Source organism: Panthera tigris, chromosome A2, assembly GCF_018350195.1.
Source record: "Panthera tigris isolate Pti1 chromosome A2, P.tigris_Pti1_mat1.1, whole genome shotgun sequence".
In the NCBI taxonomy this organism is placed as follows: domain Eukaryota; kingdom Metazoa; phylum Chordata; class Mammalia; order Carnivora; family Felidae; genus Panthera; species Panthera tigris.
Window position 1 is genome coordinate 152,447,756 of NC_056661.1, and position 22,365 is coordinate 152,470,120.

Sequence of the window (22,365 nt, forward strand, 5' to 3'; positions counted from 1 at the left end):
AGACCAAATCTGCCCATGCTTGGTTTTGCTAGTATTTTTGTGCATTTGAATGTGGGTGCTTTGACAGCAATGGGTTGGCTACACATTGTTTCATTTACCTTGGGATACAAATCAAATGGGTTTCCCTTCACTTTAATCAAATTTCTGGTGGCTCAGTCGGTTAGGCGTCTGACTTCAGCTCAGGTTCTCACAGTTCATGGGTTCAAGCCCCATGTTGGGCTCCATGCTGACAGCTCAGAGCCTGAAGCCTGCTTCAGAGTCTGTGTCTCCCCCCACCCCCTGCCCTCCCCCGCTCATGCTCTCTCCCTCTCTCAAAAATAAATAAACATTAAAAAAAATTTTTTTTAATAAAATATTTCTGCTGCCATATAGGGATTTTCTTCCTCTTTCTTTCCATCCAACCTTTGTAATCAAAAAAGAATGAGTGGAGGGGGCACCTGGGTGGCTCAGTCGGTTAAGCACCTGACTCTTGATTTCAGCCCAGGTCATGATCTCACGGTTCGTCAGATCAAGCCCTGCGTCAGGGTCTGTGCTAACAGCCTGATTGGGATTCTATCTCTCTGCCCCTTCCCCCCTCAAAATAATAAACTTAAAAAAAAAAAAAAAAAGAATGGGTGGAGAAGAGCTTTTAAAGGAGGGACTGATAAGACAATTCTGCCAATAACCATTTATATTTTTAACTTTTGGGTTCAGCCAGGCTCTGTTCCCTCCCCTGAGACCAAGAAAAGTATATTCGCAGTTTCCGCCTCTTTCTCTAAGCCCCTAGACAGAAGATGTGCCAACCAACTGTGGGCTTGTCCATCACCACCACCTGCCTTTCTTTGGCATTATCCTGACAGCTCCCTGGTCATCAAGTCCTGGAACGAAAAAGCGAGAAGGGACAAACATCTATCCTCCATCGAATAACTTAGTGTGTGCAGCTGATTATATTTTTGGAGATACCTAGAAATAAATATAGCAAATTCAGGCAGCAGAGCAAAATTAATATTTCTCTTTATTGGATAGTCTAGAATTAAGCTTGAAGAAGAAGAAATACAACTGAACTACTGAAATATAAATAGTTGAGCTTACTTTATTCAACAAAAGGCATCCGAGGTATCAGCCAATCAAGCATTCAGGCAAGTATCAGGTATGGCACAGTAAATAAGACGGGTTGACTCGGCCCTCAAGGAGCTTACATTCTAATACAGAAAGTAGATAACTGCAAGGTGGACAGATGCTAAAAATGAACAAAGAAAGGCACAAAGACTTTTAAAACCCGGGGGTTTGGGAAGCAAGCATCTCATCTAATGTAGAAGACTCCTTATGGAGGGAATAGTAAACTGATCTGAGGATACTAAGACATGAACTAAGTCAGTGGTTCTCACGGTGGGATTTTAGAAATTGATAGGTTGTTGGTTTCATAATTATTGGGAACTATTCCTGGCATTGAGTAGATGCAGCCAGGGAGAACGCATGTCTGCAGTAGATGGGTTAGTCCCACACAAAGAAGAATTATTCGGTATCCTATACGACTTTTTAACGTCCTACTGGACATTTATGTAGGACCTACAGCGCGCCTGAGAGAATATCATTCATTTTTTCCTCTTAGGCAGTCCGTTATCCTTATTTCAGTTAAGGTAATTTCGCTCTGTTTCTTACAGATAAGATATATGGTCTGTTACGACTTACCCTAACACTTGTTTTCATCCTACGCTCACACATACCTCTAAATCTTTCATTTCCCAGTACTTCTTTATAGGAAGTAGCCTCTGGACAACTCTGAAACTCCAACCCATTCATTGTAAGTAGGGGTAAGTATCTACTTCATGATGTCGTATAGAATAGTCGTGCCTGAGCATTTACATATTGAAACTCATTTTATTGTCATTACAAATTTCTTTCCTTCTATTTCTCCATTATAATAGAGTTGGGGCATTAAATTGGTTCTTAAAGAAATCCATGTGTGTAAGTAGACTGTATTCCCTACGATTCCTCTCAGGCCAACAAAGGAGATGTGACAAAATGTTATTGCTCTGAAAAGGGTGAAAAGATCTGCTAGGGTTTATAGTTGCCACCATAAGTGGAGGGGAAGAGAGGGTGCTATTGGCATCGAGTACATGAGAGCCAAGTAGGCGGAACATCTTACAATATTCTGGACAGTTCCTCACAGTAAGAAACTACTACAGTGCACCCTATACGAATTTTGAATGTCTCGCTAGACATTCTTGTATAACCTACAGCTCGTCTGCAAAAAATACTGTATTTCCTCATTTTCTCCATCTCGACAATCTGTAGATTTCCTTGCATAATATGTTTATTTCAATTAACATTCTATTTCGATATTTCTCTTATAAGTACTATCATATGCAAACAAGTTATGCATCACTAGTTTTTATTCTAAGGTCCACTCCTTTCCCTGCTTTTTCATTTTCTTATACTTCTTTGTATAAAATCAGTTTTGATTTTCTACCTTCTTTTAAATTTACACATTAGGTATAAACATCTGACTAGGTCTTCTAACATAGTTGTGCCCAAGTAATGTGCTTTTTATTTCCCTTTTATGTTAATGTTAACTAATTTTAAATTTATTTCGGCAATTATGTGTAGGTAGAGTATATGACCATTGAACTGCATTTTGAGGATAATGAAACAGATGTTACAATGTATTTGTCATAAAAAAACAAAAACAAAAACGAAAAAGGCAGGAGTCCCAATTGAGAACCACTGAGCTAGGAGGAAAGGGGAACCAAAGAAGAAGGGAAGCCAGTGTGGCTTGTGTGGAAGAAAATAAATATCAGAGGGCAGGGAAGGGAGAAATCATAATCATGTGGGGCCATAATAAGGATTGTGAACTTTACTCCAAAAGCATGATCGGATCTGTGTTTTTAAAGATTAAGGAAAAAATTTTTAAATATGGCCATTGTTACTACTAAGTAAACAGTATCTCAGAAGGGGACAAAGAAATATTTCAGAAGTAAAATTGGACTTGGGAACAGCTTGGGAGAAGGAGAGGAAGAAGTCAAGAATGACTTCTGACTATAGAACACTGAGGGAGAAAATGGATCGTTTGAGGAAGGCAGGTAGAGAATTCCACCTGGGACACACTGCCTTAGAGGTGCCTGTGAAATATCCAAGCAAAGAGGTCTACTGGGCAATCAGAGTTGGACAAACTGCATCTCTGAAAATGTGAGAACCAAGAGCAGGAAATGAAAACTCCAAACAGGAGCTACCATTCAAGGGAAAAAAACCCAAAAGTGCATTAGAGTAATTATTTGTGGCAAGCCTCCCAGAAAATAACCCTGCCCTAAAAAAATCTCTATACATGTTACTGGTGGAGTCCTTGAAACCAAGGGGTTGTGCAGATGTCTGTACTGATCTACCATCTGACTAATACAAAATCAACTCTAATGTTAATTAACTTTTATAACCTGTCTGCTAGAAGGAATTGTAACAGGAAACTTTGGCGAATGAATGTTACACAATGTTGAAAGGGAAAACTGGAAGGAAAAACCTGATTCGTTATAAGGAAGGAACTCTTGGTCTAGGACCCTCAACTGCTTTAAAACTGTACTTACACTTGCAAACAATCCGTTATATGTAGAAAAAAGAAGCCCCTTGCAGGTGCAAGGCCTGTTTGAGGCGTTGTTTTCTTTGTTCTGATTCCGCGCTCACCAGGAAACACATCTCGCCTCCTTAAGGGGCCCACCCTCCAGTAGGGATGGCCCGGCTCCTAATTCCTTGGTGAGTCTCATCTGCTACACCGAACGACTACAAATAGCACTCAGGTTTATCAGTAATATTTGTGTGAATCTGGTTACCGTGACTCATATCCCCCCAAAATACAACTACTTCATGAAAGTCCAACCTGAAAAACCTTCTCTATAATCATATATATAAAAAGCCCAAAATTGGGCAGTAAACTCCAGTTGGTTGCTTCTCTCTGAGCCATACTTTGTGGCTCTTTTTATTGCATTCCAGAGAGTCAACCTGGATGGAGTCCCCTAAATAAACGCAGAGATAAAGAAATATATGCCCCAACTCAGATTTACTACGAAGGTGCAATACTGCAGCTACAGCTGTAATACCATTTAAGTTACCTTTTCTTCCCCCCTCCCCAGCATTTTCCAAAAAATACGCCTCCCCCTCCAACTTTCCAGTCTTCCATCCAAAGGCAGTACTGTCTTACATCCTTACATCAAAAGGCGTTTTTAGATTCCTCTCAAATTGCCCAAGTTAATTTTCTTGCAATTCAACCAAAACAAAGCCATTGCGTACAATAAACGAAGAGTAGCCGGGAGAGAAACTTATAGCAGTGACAGCAGTTTTAGGAGTCAGTCGTTCCCAGCTACGTCTAAGACAGTGGTTCCCAAACTTTAGGACGCATTTGAATCCTTGGGAGACAGAAGTACCATTGCCCAGCTCTCGCAGCAGAAACAGTGTTTTAGTTGGAATGGGATGCAGTCTGAACATTGGGATTGCTAGAAGGCTTCCCAGATGATTCAAATGTGTTAACAAAATTGGGGAACCATTGATCTAAGGCAATTTGATAACTACATGAGGAAATGTACAAGTTTACTATCTGGGGCAATTTGGCTCTGTAGTGAACAGAATGGTTATGGCCTCCTTTATGACGCTGTAGTCATCATTTCTAACTAATCACGCAGGCTTTGTCTAGTTCAGTATATTCAATCACATATTCTGGGTAAATCTGATCTTTCTCGAAGATGACAAACACGGAAGGATTCAACCTTGAATCCACATAGCTGTCATATGGTGGTGGAGGAGGGCTTATGCTTCCCACAGCTCCTTGAGTAAAATCTCCAACCAGGACTCGAGCTACAAACATCACGATGTTTTTGGTATCATACCGGCAATTTTTATGGGAATAGATGGCATCTTTTCTGAAGTAATTTCCTAGAAATAGAAAAAGAAAAAGAAAAAGGGTACAAATTATCATAAAAGAAGGCATGTAGTTTGTAAGATTATGTATCCCATGGTGTTATCGGATGATGGGTGTTAACTACCCACGTGTCAGCAACACGTTATAGATACTTATAAACTTCCTTTGTACTTCCTTTGTACAAAAGTCTATCATGCAAGTAAATTTCAGTGCCGTATATAGCCCTAGTGGAATTACCAAAACATTTGCCACTGTGCTGGGGCTCCCAGTGATGGTGTGAGCCACAGGCTACAGTAACCAAGCGGTGAGGTCACAGCAGCCCAACTCCTGCAAATCATGCAGGAGGAGTTGAACTGTAAATGATGAACCAAAGATACTCCATCAGAGGCCTTTTTAAATTGTGTACATTTTTTTTTTTTTTTTAGAGAGAGAGAGCAAGCCCAAGAGTGGGGGTGGGGGGAGCAGAGAGAGAGAAAGAGAGAGAGAGGGAAAGAGAGAATCTCAAGCAGATTCCACACCCAGTGCACAGCCGGACGCATGCCCCCCATATTGCATACATTTTAAGGAACAAAGCTCATTTACTACTGATGGGAAGGTCCTAGAAAATGTGGAAGGGAAAGGTAGAGCACAAACCCTGGCAGAGCTTTTCAAAATAGTTGATCTATTGTCCTCAACTGTAAAACAACCTTGACACCACTGAGGTTTCTATACTCAGCAGACCAACAGCAATTTCCTGACAAAATCTCCTATTTTAGGGGTGCCTGCGTGCTCAGTTGGTTGAGCGTCCAACTCTTGGCTTTGGCTCAGGTCATGATCCCAGGGTCCTGGTGGGATCAGGCCCTGCATCAGGCTCTGCACCGGGTGTGAAGCCTGCTTGAGATTCTCTCTCTGTTTCTCTCCCTCTGCCCCTCTCCACTGCTTGTGCTCCCTCTCTTAAAGAAAAATAAAAGTTTAAAATTTCCTATTTTTAGGGGTGTCTGGGTGGCGCAGTCGGTTAAGCGTCCTACGCTTGATCTTGGCTCAGGTCATGCTCATGCTCTCCCGGTTTGTGAGTTCGAGCCCTGCGCTGATGGCACTGAGCCTGCTTGGGATTGTCTCTCCTTCTCTTTTCCCCTCCCTTGCTTGTGCATGCGCGCGCTCTCTCTCTCTCTCAAAATAAATAAACTTAAAAAATAAACAAAATTTCCTATTTTAATTTTTGTCATTGCCAAATACTTTTCTCTTTTTAACAGAAATGTGTATATTTGCAAATTCTGATTTTCTACGCAAAAGTTAGTAAGTAAAATGAATTCACTGTATTTATGGTAACAACTATTTACTACTTTTTCATTTATACTATTTATTTTTTATTACTGATTTTTTATAATTTTAGATGTTTGAACTCCAGAAATATTGCTCATCCTGAATAGGTCAGATACTGGCTATTCTGGGTAAATGATGTTCAACACTATCACTGACCTACCATTTCTGGCCCCGCTCTCCTTCCCAAACACAGTTACCAGCTTGGAGGGGATTCTCTCATCTGTTTCTGTGTATTTACATACACATATAACACATTTACTCTGGCACAGTTTGATGTTCTTTTATTTGCTCATTAATGGGATTATACAGTATGAACTGCTCTGTATTTTTTTCCACTTTAGCCCTAGAAATTTTGTTGTCACTTCACCTCACCCTACCTTATTCTTTTCAGAGACTGCACAGAATTCCATTGTATGGATGTATCATAATTTAACTACTTCTGTACTGATTAAAATATAGGTTGTTTTCACTTTTTTGTTATTACCAAGACACTTCTCAATAAATGCTTTTAAAATATCCTAGTAAATACACCTTTGGTAGCCTGTATAAGTCTTTCTGTAGAACAGACTGTAAAACTATAATGGCTGAGTCAAAGGATAGAGCATATTAAATTTTGACAGATATTACAGACTGCCCTCCAAAAGCAGCCTAAAAATTTTAATAGCAATGGATAAAGTCCGATTTCTCCACAACTTTGCCAGCATTGGATATCAATTATCCTTTTAATTTTTGCCAATACAAAGCACACACACACAAAAAAAAAAATCTGAATTTAATACGCATTTCCCTTAATCCGAGTGACATCAAGCATCTTTCCGTATGTTTATTGGTGTATTCCATATTCTCTGAACTGCTTTTTCATATCTTTGTTTCCTGGTGTATTTTTGCCTTTCTTTTTTTTTTTTTTTCATTTTTTTAAGTTTATTTATTTTGAGAGAGAGAGAGAGAAAGTGTATTCAACGGGAGGTAGGGAGACAGAATCGTGCAGAGCCTGATGCGGGGCTCAATCCCACAAATCCTGAGATCATGACCTGAGTCAAAATCAAGAGTCAGACACGTGGCCGAGCCACCCAGGCGCCCTGCCTTTGTTTTTTAACTGACATATACCCAAAACAAGCTTATATTCAAGACAGTGTCCACCCAGATCTTTTAATAATTTCATAAAGTAGGCCAGTAGGTAATTGGAAAATGACCAAAAACACAAACAAAACTCATCATCCCCCAACAATTCTACTGGGCCACACACTCCACCTCTGTCATTGCCAGCGACCCTCCCCCACCTTCCCAGCTAGTTCCAGCTCCTTAGTTTTCCCAGATGGCCAAGTACGCATCTGTACTACTGTGTTAGTTAGCCCTTCTGCAAACAACCTGGGGTATACAGAGGCTGTGCGTTCTTTATTTGTATTATTTCTGACTCGATGGACACCCACTGCAAACTCTGTATCACACTACCCATCTCTGTGCATCATTATACATGAGTCTGCAAAGAACCATTCCTCACACATCAGTTTCTGGAACTTCTAAACAACTTAAGCTTTTTTGTAAGGAAATCTCTCTAAAACAGACACGTTTCTCGGATTTAAAAAATAGAACACCTTGGGGTGCCTGGGTGGCTCAGTCAGGTAAGTGTCCAATGCAGTCAGCTCAAGAGCCCTGCATTGAGCTCTCAACTGTCGGATGTCTCCCTCTCTCTCTGCCCCTCCCCCAATCTCACTTTCCCTCCCCCACAAGTGCTCGTTTTCACACACACAAAAAAAAAAATTTAAAAAAAAAGAACAACTCATTGTGCCCTGTCTTTTCTTGATGCGTCAGATGAATATATTAATCCCAATATATAGGGTGTTACAACACAGGGATGCCCTGTTGAGTTACTAAGGGGGACAGAGCCATTTACCCCGACACTAATGGTCTACCCGCAGCATGAAAAACAAATGTTAAAGTTGTGTTTGTGTCTTGTGGATCATTTCCCCTCTCATTCTCCACTTAAAACTGTTAACTTTCTTCTCGCTGCCCACCTCTAACATCTCTTTACTCCCACTCCATGCTTGCTGGGCTGAGAAAAAAAAAAAAGACAAAACAAGACACTGTTTTGAAATAAAACTAAATGATTCTGAGAAGCTCCCAAGAGTAAACATACACAAGCTTCACTATAGGAATTTTATGACAACAACTTGGGCTGCTCGTAACACAGTTATTCACTCTTTCCAATTCCAAGTCCTTCTTTCAGAAAGCGAACATTTCCAGATAACTGAACTCTAAGTTATCCATGTAAAAGGTGTCAAGTCAAATAAATAATACGGAGTTACTGGTAAAAATGTATTTGACTTAAAGCAAATGGAATAAAAACAATAAACCAAATTTTCATCCGTATTTGTCTTCAGTGTGCATCTGTAGTGCTTGATAAAGCCATGAAATTATTTGCAACATTCCGAGATAGTTGTGCCTGTTTTAAGGGCACTGAGTTACTTTTATACTTGTTAAATTAATTTTGGTCTATTTTGTAATAAAGTCTGAGTCCTGATTTGATTATTCAGCTATTTTTCTTTTTTTTTTTTTAATGTTTATTTTTGAGAGAGAGAGAGAGAGTAAGTGGAGGAGGGGCAGAAAGAGCCGGAGACACAGAATCCGAAGCCAGCTCCAGGCTCTGAGCTGTCAGCACAGATCCCGACGCGGGGCCCGAACTCACGAACCGTGAGATCATGACCTGAGTAGAAGTCCGACACTCAACCAACTGAGAAGCTCTGAGCTGACAGCAAGGAGCCTTAGGATCCTCTCTCTCCCTCTATCTCTGCCCCTCCCCTGCTCACTTGCCTGCATGCTCACATTCTCTCTCAAAATAAATAAACATTTTTAAAAAATAAAATGAATCATCAGTTTTTAAGAATCACATTTATAGGGGCACTTGGGTGACTCAGTCAGTTGCGCATCTGACTTTGGCTCAGGTCATGATCTCCGGGTTGGTGAGTTTGAGCCCTGCTTCAAATCCTCTATCCCCCTCGCTCTCTGCCCCTCCCCCAGTCACTCTCTCTCTCTCTCTCTCTCTCTGCCAAATAAATACACATTTTAAAAATACAGAAAAATAAAAATAAAAATCATACTTATATAATCTGGAAGTACCTTTGCTTCATTCAGTGATCCAACCCTTCTTGCAAATACCTCTTACACGTGATAGATTCCCTGAACCCCAACATCCTCTTGATCCCTTCTGCCTCCAAATGGATCTCGGCCACACTACTTTTGCCCTGGACCCTTTTTTTTTTTTAAATTGTTTAATGTTTATTTATTTTTGAGAGATGGAGAGAGAGTGCGAGCAGGGGAGGGGCAGAAAGAGAGGCAGACACGGAATCGGCAGCTCCAGGCTCTGAGCCTGGAACCCGTGAAGCGCCAAGATCATGACCTGAGCCCAAGTCAGACGCTCGACCGACTGAGCCACCCAGGCGCCCCTGACCTGGACTCTTAACAACACCTTTAGACTTGGACCCGCTTCCTTTCTTACACTGCAGCCAGGCCCTGGCACTTGCTTCCCAAAGCCAGCAGCGGTTTCCGGTTGCCCTCCGGAGACAAATCCCTCCCCTTAGCATGGCTTGCAAGGTCTTCCAGGATCAGACACCGACCTCACCGGCCACATCTTTTGTCACTCACACCGGACCCACAGCCTCCCCGGCCTTTGTCAATGTCTGGTCTTCATAAACACTCTTCTCCCAACTTTTTTGTTTCGTTTTGCCTTGTTTTTTGCCTAGCTAGCTTTTGTTTATCCTGGAGGTCCTACTTAGACTTTACAATATGCTGTCTTCCTGTAATCTACTTTATCTTTTTTTTCTCACTCTCAGTGTAACTGATATAATGGGATAATATTGTGCTTTTTTGTTTTTCTTTTTACCATTCTTTATATCTAACCACTTTTATTTTAGCCAGACACGTTCTCGGCCTCAGAGAGAAGAATCTTTGGAAGACATCTATAAGGAGAAAGGAAGAATCACGGTCAGCTTTTGATTACCAAAATAGGATCTGGATACGCACTGCAAAAAAATAATGGACTCTGTTAACTAGAAAGAACTCTGAGTAAGACCGGGGAAAGGAACCCTCTTCTAGGCTGGGAGTCAAAACGGGTCAAGTTGGCTCCAACTCGGTTATTCAGGGATCCTGGGCGGGGCCTGTCAGGGATGACAGAGAGGAGCCCCGTGGCAGAGGGACCCGTGTCCCATTTCCTGTGTAGAACGCCAACATCCCAATTCTCTGCGGGTCCCTTTCAGGTTTTCTACGTAAAGACACTCACATTACCTTCAAAAATAACATTTTTGTTTCTTTCTTTCCAACCATTTAGCACTGGGAGGAACCTGGGTTGCAGAATCCTGGGAGATTTTAGATATGTTCTGATGCCCCCAGCACCCTTGATCCCAAATATGTTCCCTGGCCTTAAGGGCCTCCCATCTGGCCTCTTGAATCCAGTTTATAACCAGGACACGTCCCTCTTTGCTTAGCTACCCCCCAGACATGTGCCGTTTCTTCTAATTTCATGTTGCTTCTATTTCTTTATCCAAGTCTGAGTTTTTAATCATCTCCTCTGACTGTGAAGTTGAGTGGCTTTTACCTAACAATTGTTCTTTATTTTTCTTGAATTTTTAAATGTTTATTTATTTTTGAGGGAGAGGGGCAGAGCCTGAGCAGTGGAGGGGCAGAGAGAGGGGGAGACACAGAATCCGAAGCAGGCTCCAGGCTCCGAGCTGTCAGCACAGAGCCTGACGCGGGGCTCAAACTCATGAACCATGAGATCATGACCTGAGCCAAAGTAGGACACCGAACCAACTGAGCCGCTGAGGTGCCCCTACCTAACTGTTGTTCTTATCCTCAGTCCAGACTGCTCCCCTTAACATAGTCACATACGAAATCATACAGATAACAGCCTAAGGGAGTGGTTTCACACATGCACAAGGCGGGGGCTTTACTTTCCCTCAGAGAGGAACAACATCTCTGACATCTACCACTGGGCCTCTTTTAGGACAACTGTCTGAATTTTTTAAGATTACGGGCCCAGTGGTTCAAACCCGTCTATCTAGACAGGACTGGTACCATCACAGGTGACGCAAGTGGAATGTTGACATTAAAAATAAATACAGGGGCGCCTGGGCGGCTCACTTGGTTGAGCGTTCAGAGTTTTGGTTTCGGCTCAGGTCATGATCTCACAGTTCGTGGGTTCAAGCCCCGCGCTGGGCTTTGCGCTGACAGTGTGGAGGCTACTTGGGATATTGTCTCCCTCTTTCTCTACCTTCCCCCACTCGTGCTCTCTCTCTCTCTCTCTCAAAATAAATAAATAAACTTTAAAGAGAGATAGATAGATAGATAGATAGATAGATAGATAGATAGATACAAGCAAAACAAAAACACCTCCTAACTCGGTGTAACAGGAGGCAGGCCAAGTAGAAGCATCAATACCTTCTCAACGGAGGGTAGCATGGGAAACATGGGCACAGCTCCTGGACGGACCCCTGGCCCATCTGTGAGAACTGCAGACCCCATTCTTGTCTCTTTCTTCCACACCACCCACAGGGTTTTTTCTTGGCTCTCGAGAACGCTCCTCTTTTGCCAAGTTAAAGGAAAAGTGATAGCACGTGAGTAACACTATCAAACTATCAAGATGCACTTCAGAGGGTTTCAGTGCCCTGCCATTTACAAAATAGGAAAACCAGACTACACGCCCATGTATGTCACTATCAGGGTCAAAAACCTAAGAACACGTATATACTCGATTTCCATTTTCTAGGATATATATTCCTTTGAGTTCTAATATAAGAGAAACATTATCTCGCTCAAGATAGTCATCCCATAAGAGAAACATTATCTCAAGAGAGTCATCCCATTTCTAGGTAAGTTTTACTGATGCATTTAAACTTCATAAACATGAAATTCCCATCCAGTCATTGGCTTAAAACCCTTCGTGAGCTTCCCATGCCCTTAGAGTCAGGTTTCAATTCTTTCCCGTGGGGCCGTATCTTACACCACTCATCCCTCACTTTTCACGCTGAGTCTCTAATGCAGGTAAACCCTCCTGGGCCGTTCCCTGGGAACACTTCTCCAGCCGGGGCAGGTGTCCATAGGACCCGTTCACTTCCTCTATAGTAGCTGCACATTTGCAATCACTTAATTAATTATGTGAAGTAATTTGGGGGGCGGCCATATCTAGTTAGTTCACATCTATGTCCCCACTATCTAGTGTACAGAAGGCACTCAAAAATATTTGCTGGCTGACTGGAGCGCCTGGATGGCTCAGTTGAACATCTGACTCTTTTTACATTTCTTTTTAATGTTTATCTATTGTAGAGGGAGACACAGCATGAACGGAGGAGGGGCAGAGGGAGAGGGAGACACAGAATCTGAAGCAGGTTCCAGGCTCTGAGCTGTCAGCACAGAGCCTGACGCGGGCCTCGAACCCACGAGCCGTGAGATCATGACCTGAGCCGAAGTCAGACGCTAACCACCTGAGTCACCCAGGCGCCCCTAAACATCTGACTCTTGATGGCAGCTCAGGTCGTGATCTCATAGTTCGTGACATGGAGCCTTGCACCGGGCTCTGCAATGACAGCGTGGAGCCTGCTTGGGAATCTCTCTCCCTCTCTCTGCCCCTCCCCTGCTTGCACTCACTCTCCCTCTCTCTCTCTCTCTCTCTCTCTTTCTCTCTCAAAATAAATAAACTTAAAAAAAATTGTTGGCTGACTGACTGGCTTCTTACCTTTTGGAGTGTGTGTGAATTTAATCTTAGTTGTAGGAGTTGAGCCCCTTTTGAGAATTGATACACTATTAATTGTTTCCTTAAGATGAGTGATTCTTTGTGTTTGTTTGTTTTAAGAATCACATGGCTGATACAACCCAACACCAAAAAATAACCTGATTAAAAAATGGGCAAAGGACCTGAATAGACATTTTCCTAAAGAAGACATACACATGGCCAATAGACGCATGAAAAGATGCTCAACATCACTAATGCGAATCAAATGCAAACGAGAATCAGATTTGATTCGCACAAATGCAAATCAAAACCACAATGAGATATCACCTCACCCCTGTCAGAATGGCTAAATTAAAAAGATAAGAAACAACAAGCAGTGACAAGGATCTGGAAAAAAGGTATGCTTGTGTACTGTTGGTGGATAAACCAGTACAGATAGACCGGAACGGCCACTGTGGAAAACAGTATGGAAGTTCCTCAAAAAGTTAAAACCAGAAATACCACAGGATCCAATAATACCACTATTGGGTATTTACCCAGAGAAAACAAAAACACTAACTTGAAAAGATATATGCACCCCTATGTTTACTGCAGCACTATTTACAACAGCCAAGATATTGAAGCAACCTAAGTGTCCATCAACAGATGAATGGATAAGGAAAATGTGCCAAATATACATACACACATATATACCCATACCTAAATACATGTACGCACAATGGGATATTACACAGCCATAAAAAAGGAAGAGATCATGCCATCTGAGATAACATGGATGGATCTAGAGGTTATTATGTTAAGTGAAATAAGTCAGACTGAGAAAGACAAAGACCATATGATTCCACACATAAATGGAATATAAAAAAAGAAAGAATAAACAATCAAAAATCAGAATCAGACCTATAAATAAAGAGAACAAACCAATGGTTGCCAGAGGGGAGGGGATAGGAGGGTTGATTGAGCAAAATGAGTGGAGGGGAGAGGGATACAGGCCTCCAGTTATGGAATGAGTAAATTACAAGAATGAAAAGCACAACTTAAGGAATACAGTCAATGATACCGTAACAGGGATATAACGGGACAGATGACAGCTACACTTGTGAACATAGCATAAGGAATAAACGTATCAAATCACCAAGCTGTACTACACTTGAAAGTAACATTGTGTGTCAACTAGATTCAAAAAAAAGAAAGAGAGAGAGAGAGAGAAATTAAGTCAAGTAAAAAGTAGCTCAGGGGCGCCTGGGTGGCTCAGTTGGTTAAGTATCCAACTCGATTTCCGCTCAGGTCATGATCTCACGGTTCACGAGATCAAGCCCCACATCGGGCTCTGAGCTGACAGCATGGAGCCTGCTTGGGATTCTCTCCCTCTTTCTGTGCCCCTTCCCTGCTCTCTCTCTCTCAAAAATAAATGAATAAACATTTTTAAAAAGTAGCTCATAATTTAAATAAAATTAAACTTTTGAGTTTGTTTTTTTTTTTTAAGTAGGCTTCATGCTCAGTATGGAGCCTAACGTGGGGCTTCAACTCACAACCCTGAGATCAAGACCTGAACTGAGATCAAGAGCTGGATGCTTAACTGAGAGCCATCCAGGTGCCCCTGAACTTCTGAAGTTCTAAGAAAGAAAGAAAGAAAGAAAGAAAGAAAGAAAGAAAGAAAGAAAGAAAGAAAGAAAAGGATTATATGGGAGAATTTAGGAACAGAAAGAAGGAGCTGAAAAAGACACTGTGTGTGTGGGCAGACCCACACTACTTTAGTCCCCAGGTGACCCAGCATGGCCTGAGACAGAGAGAGGCCTCTCCTCCCACGATTAGAACCTATCAGTGGCAATGGAAGGCTACTTCTAGTGGCTTCACAGGGTTGGACACAAGTCAGGAAGAGCCATAGCTAGAATGGAAGTAATGGCAGACAATGTAGCCGACAGGCAGAATCCTTTGCAAGCATGTCTGAAACTCTTCGGTCCTTCCACCCTGCAAAAAAACCCAAGACAGGAAGGAGCAGGACTATGGTACAGCAATCACGTCCCAGGTCAATGTACCACTCTAATTTGGGCATTTAAGATTAACATGAGGGGCACATGGGTGGCTCCGTCAGTTACGTGTCTGATTTCAGCTCAGGTCATGATCTCACGGCTTGTGAGTTCAAGCCCTGCGACAGGCTCCGTGCTGACAGCTCGGAGCCTGGAACCTGCTTCGGATTCTGTGTCTCCCTCTCTCTCTCCCCCCACTCCACCACTCATTCTCTCTCTCTTTCTCAAAAAGAAAAACAAAAGATTAACAAGAGCTTAATTCTCCATGCATGCAAAAGCCTACACGTGCTGGCGAGGACAAATTCATGGCATATACCTCATAATAGAGCCTGAGATACGATTCTACTAGTGAGGCGTCTCTATTCTAGCACAAACCTCTTCCATATTTGTTTTCATCAGTCCCATGTAAGATCCAGTCAAAATTATTCGCACAGATAGACTCCACATGGGCGCGGCTTGTGGCACAAAACAGGATGTTTTCCCTTTTGTTGTTCATCTTCATTTTCTTCCTAATGAAGGAAATGTGAGACTTAACGCCCAGAGCATTCCTCTCCCCACTCCAGTTAATGACTTTAATCCCAAACCAAAGTCGAATTGCCTTAAAATTTTCTTGTTCCAGCTACAAAAAAGTAAATTTATGAAAACTTATAAATGACAGACACATCTGGGGCGCCTGGGTGGCTCAATCGGTTGAGCGTCCGACTTCGGCTCAGGTCATGATCTCGCGGTCCGTGAGTTCGAGCCCCGCGTCGGGCTCTGTGCTGACAGCTCAGAGCCTGGAGCCTGTTTCGGATTCTGTGTCTCCCTCTCTCTCTCTGACCCTCCCCCGTTCATGCTCTGTCTCTCTCTGTCTCAAAAATAAATAAACGTTAAAAAAAAATTTTTTTTAAATAAAAATAAATGACAGACCCATGAAATCAAAGAATCATAAAAGTGAAGCCGAAAGAGAGAAGTTCGAGTTTACACAATGAAAAAACCAGGGGTGCCTGGGTGGCTCAGTCAGTTAAGCGTCCGACTTGAGCTCAGGTCACGATCTCATGGTTGGTGAGTTTGAGCCCCACGTCGGGCTCTGTGCTGGCAGCTTAGAGCATGGAGTCTGCTTTGAGTTCTGTGTCTGCTGCTCCCCTGCTCATGCTGTCTCTCCCAAAAGTGAATAAACATTAAAAAAAAAAAGAAAATGAGGGGCGCCTGGCTGGTTCAGTGGGTTAAGTGTCCGACTTCGGCTCGGGTCACCATTTCACATGAGCTCGAGCCCCGTGTCGGGCTCTGTGCTGACAGCTCTGAGCCTGGAGCCTCCTTCAGATTCTGATTCTCCCTCTTTCTCTGCCCCTCCCCTGCTAGCTCTGTCTCTCTCTCAAATATAAACATTAAAAAACAAAAATTTTTTAAATGAAAAAACGAACTAGACCCTGAAGACACTCTTCACTATAAAATAAACCATGGGGCGCCTGGGTGGCTCAGTCGGTTGAGCGTCCGACTTCGGCTCAGGTCACAATCTCGCAGTTCGTGAGCTCAAGCCCCGCATCGAGCTCTGTGCTGATGGCTCAGAGCCTGGAGCCTGCTTCTGATTCTGTGTCTCCCTCTCTCTCTGTCCTTCCCCCACTCATGCTCTGTCTCTGTGTCAGAAATAAATAAATATTAAAAAAATAAATAAATAAAGTAAAATAAAACAAACCAGTGAACTGGTTTTAAAGTACAGCTTGTAACTAATCCTTTCAAACTTCACGTTGAAACAAAAAGAAAAACAAAAAACAAAGAAAAACCCTGATCGTGTGGCCACCAACCTTTCAAAAGCATTCAAGAGCTTTGTATTCTTGATCTTCTTTATGTTTTCAATCTTGAAATTTTTCATGGAAGCTTTAAAACGCTCGCTTATTGTGTCATATTCCAGAGTCTGCTGATTGATCTCTAACAGCTGAGAAAATTAAAAACCATGTAAACGTGAAACACGAGACATTTAGAGCACGATATGTCCACACACGTGGCCCATGATGCCATGGGGTATCCTTGCCAGGCCCCCAGCAGCAGGTGGGATAAGCTGGCTTAGGGTTTCCACATCTGGCAGTTCATTCTAGTCACGAACTCGCTGGCACTGGGCCCATCGGAGCAGGCTGACTGATGGCTGGCAACGCACGATGCTTAAAGGCAAAGGGACGCCCCCTGGAGGTGTCGGACTTGGTGCAGTGACCTGGGAGGGCCATAAGCTAGAGCAGGGACAGAGGCACTGAAGGTGTGTAAGAGGTCTGCACTCAAATCTGGAGCGTGACGTGGACGCGGAACGGTATAGAAGGAGTACTGCCCCAACCAGGGTAGGTGACGAGCTGAGGCAGTTTGTACCCTCCCCCAGAAACCTGCTTTTTAAGTCCCACTAACAGACGAGGCACTTTCACTCTCTGACTTCCCGCTTTTGTCATCCATGAAGCAGAGATCCTAATAGGTCAGAGGGTTCTCGCAAGGACGCGACCCAAAGGGATCGGGTATGGCAGGGCAGCAAGGTGACCTGGAGGGGGTGGCTGTTCTCTGGGAAAGTAACACCATTACCATTTGGAGGCCTTTGAATCTTGATCCATGAATTTCATAGAAGCCAACCGTTTTCTCATCCAAACACACAGATCTACAGCTAAGCCCCTTCCCACATTTCTAAACAATTGATACACCAAAAAGCAAAAACCAGTACCTCATATCCATTCGAGCCAAACTCCTGCTGAGGGAACAATGTCGAGGTTAACGGCTCTGACAGGGTCTGCGCCGGCTGATGCCTACAAGTAAGAGAAAGAATTCACTTGGCTCCCTGTTCCATAGGCCCGAGTTCTGTCCCAAAATTCCAGTCACTAAGCCAAGGTTTCCCAGAGAATATTTTCTTTGTATTTTATTTTGGATTACCTTCCTGTGCATTCCTGATATAGTTGTACTAGTAATTAGGCTCTTTTAAAATGCAGTTATTATCCAGGGCACCTGGGTGACTCAGTTGGTTGAGAATCTGACTTTAGCTCAGGTCATGATCTCACAGTTCATGAGTTCAGGCCCCGCATCGAGCTCTGTGCTGACAGCTCGGAGCCTGGAGCCTATTTCAGATTCTGTGTCTCCTTCTCTCTCTGTCCCGCTCACACTCTGTCTCTGTCTCTGTCTCTCTCTCAAAAATAAATAAATGTTGGGGCGCCTGGGTGGCTCAGTCAGTTGGGCGTCCGACTTCGACTCAGGTCACGATCTCGCGGTCCGTGAGTTCGAGCCCCGCGTCGGGCTCTGGGCTGATGGATGGCTCGGAGCCTGGAGCCTGCTTCCGATTCTGTGTCTCCCTCTCTCTCTGCCCCTCCCCCGTTCATGCTCTGTCTCTCTCTGTCTCAAAAATAAATAGAACGTTAAAAAAAAAATAAAAATAAATAAATGTTAAAAAAAAAAAACGCGTTTTAGGGGCGCCTGGGTGGCTTAGTTGGTTAAGCGGCCGACTTCGGCTCAGGTCATGGTCTCGCAGTTCGTGAGTTTGAGCCCCGCATCAGGCTCTGTGCTGACAGCTCAGAGCCTGGAGCCTGTTTCAGATTCTGTGTCTCCTTCTCTCTCTGACCCTCCTCCATTCATGCTCTCTGTCTCAAAAATAAATAAACATTAAAAAATAATAATAAAAAAAAGCTTTTTAAATGCAGTCATTATCCGTAATGTGGTAAATTAATTTAATGTTATTTTCCCACTGATTCAAGATGTAAAAGCATTCCTTCCTTTTTATATTCCTGCTCAACCTTCAAAGGATCTAATATGCGAGCGAACATTAAGATGTCTTACAGTGTCTTTGAGAAACTATAAACACTGGAGTAGACGAGAAGCACCAGGAAAAGAATCCTGCTGTCTTTCCTGTAGAAACTGAGGAAAACTCTTCCTGGCAGACAGTACACAGCTAGTAATTGCAGAATTGACAGGATTAGAAAACCACCATTTCATAACTGCTGATGAAATAAAGGATTGAAACGGTGACCAGCAGGAGCAACTGTAACCATCGAGTGAGAGAACAGAGGAGGAACAGAGGAGGAACAGAGGAGAGTACAGAGGAGGAACAGTGAGAAGTTGTTACAGAGAGGTCAGACTGGAATGAACACAACCCTGTCTCGTCTTCGTCACTAAAAATAGGACAACTACGGGTGCCTCAGTGGCTCAGTCGGTTAACGGTCGGACTTCAGCTCAGGTCACGATCTCACCGTTCCTGAGTTCAAGCCCTATGTCAGGCTCTGTGCTGACGGCACAGAACCTGCTTGGGATTCTCTGTCTCCCTCTCTGTTTCCGCCTCTCCCGCGGCTCTCTTGCTCTCTCTCTTAAAATAAATAAATAAACATTAAACAAATTTTAAGGAGGACAACTAGACATTATGTGCCTCCTACTGTGATGTGACAGGAAGTACAAAGTAGCAGTTAAATTGTACCATTAACCAACAATGGAACCTTGATCTAATCAAGCCTCTAAATCTTGAACAAGCCATGAGCTCATAGAAATTTCTTATCAGATGACCCCACAGGCATTCAATTTGATACATTCTGAATGTGGGAAATTCTCTAAGGACGAATCGCTTAGTTTCTTAAAAACCAACAACAAGGGGCGCCTGGGTGGTTTAGTCGGTTGAGCATCCAACTTCGGATCAGGTCATGATCTCGCGGTTCACAGGTTCGAGCCCCACATCAGGCTCTGTGCTGACAGCTCAGAGCCTGGAGCCTGCTTCGGATTCTCTGTCTCCCTCTCTCTCCGCCCCTCCCACACTTGCACTCTGTCTCTGTCTCTTTCAAAAATAAACATTAAAAAAAATTTTTTTAATAAAAACAACAAAATGCAACACACACACCTTGTTTTGATAAAAACTGAAATAAATCAACTGTGAAAAAGTCATGCTTGATTTGACACCCACCTTGAAATCTGTTTCACATAACCACGTATCACCCGGGAGGGTGGGGGGAAACCCCAACCCCAAAACCCTTCATGAACAATGTAGATTTTACGGAGTTTCATGAGCACACAGAGGAGAGCGACACAGGATCCTCCACAGCAAAATTTCCTCCAAACAATCCCCTTCAATCAACTGTATCATGTCCAAATCTCCTTGCCCAGGCAACTAACGCTTCCCTCTCTTTGCCCATTTCTTCCTCAGCTGCCTACCCTCTACAAATCCACTCAACAAAACAAAAGATATGCAGAAGAACCCACAGGAACACAAGCCCCTCTAATGGTGCATCTGGTTATTTCTAGGCACACCCCTTCGATCCTGCCGTGCACAGTGAAGAGGCTGAGACCCGGGTAGCTGAGGCTCCCGCCAAGTCCCCTGTGAGTCAGAGGAAGAGACAGATTTCCTGCTCGCCTACCCTTTCAGCCACCCTGTACCGCTTCACAAGCATAGAGGATGCAAAAGGAAACTGCAGTGTTATGCAAGCAGGAAGATTTCAAGAAAACAGATGCAGGAGTAGATTGGGGAGATCGGCGGGTGAACACCTACAGCATCCGCCAGCAGGCAGTGCTTCTGAACACTTACTTGAACCCCCTTTTAATCTGTTCCACATCCTCGTAAGACACGAATTTTGGCCTTCTGACAACATTCTTTTGGGTCTTGGAAGCTACGTTTGTTTGAATCATCCCTTTAGACAGAAAAAAGAAAACAAACAAGAACCGAGAATTAGTTCTAGAAAACGTTTCTTGTTATTTTTCATAGGCTAGGAATACAGCAGATCTTCACCACTGAACTGTGACATGTATAAGAGAAAATCCTTTTGGATGGAAGTTTCTCGTGATTAAAAAGCTGTATCCTTCACTGCCCTCTTGTAAGACCCAGAAAACAAAGAGGTGATGAGATGAGCAGTCAGCAATTAATCTAATCTCTAAATTGAAGTCAGACAGTAAAGGGGAGGACATGGGCAGCCAGATAACAGCACATCATCCATATAAGCTACCCTAGACCAGGCATCAATAATTATGGGGTGGAATGTGGTAGCTAGATCTTGAAGGATTTTTCTAGATCAAGTGTGAAATGTCATTTTTAATTCATGCATGTTGTAGACCCAGGTCCAAGTTGCAGCCAGAGTGAGCTCTTTAAAAAGCAAATCATCAGGGCGCCTGGGTGGCTCAGCTGGTTAAGCGTCCGCCCTTAGCTCACGTCATGATCTCACAGCTCGTGGGTTTGAGCCCCGCATTGGGCTCTGTGCTGACAGCTCAGAGCCTGGAGCCTGCTACCGATTCTGCGTCTCCCTCTCTCTCTGCCCCTCTTCAGCTTGTACTCTGTCTCTTTCTCTCAAAAATTAACAAATGTTAAAGAAAGGGTTTTTTGGTTTTTTGGTTTTTTTTTTGTAAGTAAATCATCACCCGGGGCACATCAGTGGTGTGCAACTCCTGATTTCAGCTCAGGTCGTGATCTCCCATTTCATGGGTTCGAGCCCCGCATTGGGTGTCTGCGCTGCTGATGCAAAGACTGCTTGGGATCCTCTCTCTCCCTCTCTCTCTCTGCCCCTCCCACGCTCTCTCTCTCAAAACAAACAAATAAACTTGAAAAAAAAAAAGTAAATCAACTTACATTGCTAGTGAAAGTATAAAATGGCACAGCCACTTTGGAAGACTGTTGGGCAGTTTCCTATAAAGTTAAACACCTGGTGCCTATGTGACCTAGCAATCCCACTCCTTCATACTCACCCAAGAGAAATGAAAACTTACACTCACACGAAGACTTGCATTTGAATGTTCTTAGTAGCATCATTATAATAACCAAAATGTGAAAATAACCAAACTGCCCATTAACAGATGAATGGGTAAACCAACCAAGGTACAGCCTTACAATGAAATATTACTCAGCACTGAAAAGGGAAGAACCACTGCACGTGCAACCGCACAGGTGAATCGAAACAACATTCTGAGTGAAGGGAGTCAGCCACGTGCAGAAAACACCACAAGATTCTACTTCTGTGACGTTCTAGGATGGACAGAACTATAGAGACAGCAAATGGGGGTGGGAAGAGTGACTGCAAAGGAGCATGAGGGCACTTTTTGGATCGATGACTGGAAAGCTCTAGATCCTGATCAGGATAGCAGCTGCACGCCATCGGTCAGCACGCATCCAACTGCACGCTTAACACGGATGCACCCCATTGTAGCAATTCTGCTTCAGTAGAGTTGGTGTAAAGTGAAACAAACATAAACGATAAAAAGATCAAATGAGATCATGCCACAGCCCTGCTCCCAACCTTCCCGCCGCCCTTTGAAACCTCCAGCTCATCTGCAATTTACGGTCTTAGCGCCAGCTCCTCCCTCTCTTGGGGGCCCTCCTTCCCATGGGCACAGGTGCTCCCTTCCTTCCAAAATTTCCTCCTGGGATACAAACAAGATGCTCTCCTAGGACTCCTCCAGTTCTCTGGCTGCTTCTTCACACTGCTTCTTTTTCCCCAGAGCTGGTATCACTTTCAGAAACTGCC

At 43.3% G+C, this 22,365-nt stretch overlaps 1 protein-coding gene across 5 annotated transcripts in view; it reads right to left on the minus strand.

The window, feature by feature from the left end:
* Nucleotides 1–976: 976 nt before the first annotated feature.
* Nucleotides 977–22,365, minus strand: part of ZC3HAV1 (zinc finger CCCH-type containing, antiviral 1) — a 62,469-nt gene continuing 41,080 nt past the window's right edge. For 4 of the 5 annotated variants that reach the window (XM_042973294.1, XM_042973300.1, XM_042973301.1 and 1 more), the window contains exons 9-13: nucleotides 20,442–20,544; nucleotides 17,616–17,697; nucleotides 16,723–16,853; nucleotides 15,314–15,447; nucleotides 977–4,896 (exon numbers count right to left, since the gene is read on the minus strand). In XM_042973294.1, coding sequence (XP_042829228.1) covers nucleotides 4,631–4,896; nucleotides 15,314–15,447; nucleotides 16,723–16,853; nucleotides 17,616–17,697; nucleotides 20,442–20,544 — 716 coding nt within the window. In that variant the 3' untranslated portion in view covers nucleotides 977–4,630. Of the gene's footprint in view, nucleotides 4,897–11,526; nucleotides 11,762–15,313; nucleotides 15,448–16,722; nucleotides 16,854–17,615; nucleotides 17,698–20,441; nucleotides 20,545–22,365 lie in introns of those variants that run through there. The other variant, XM_042973299.1, reaches the window with a different exon arrangement.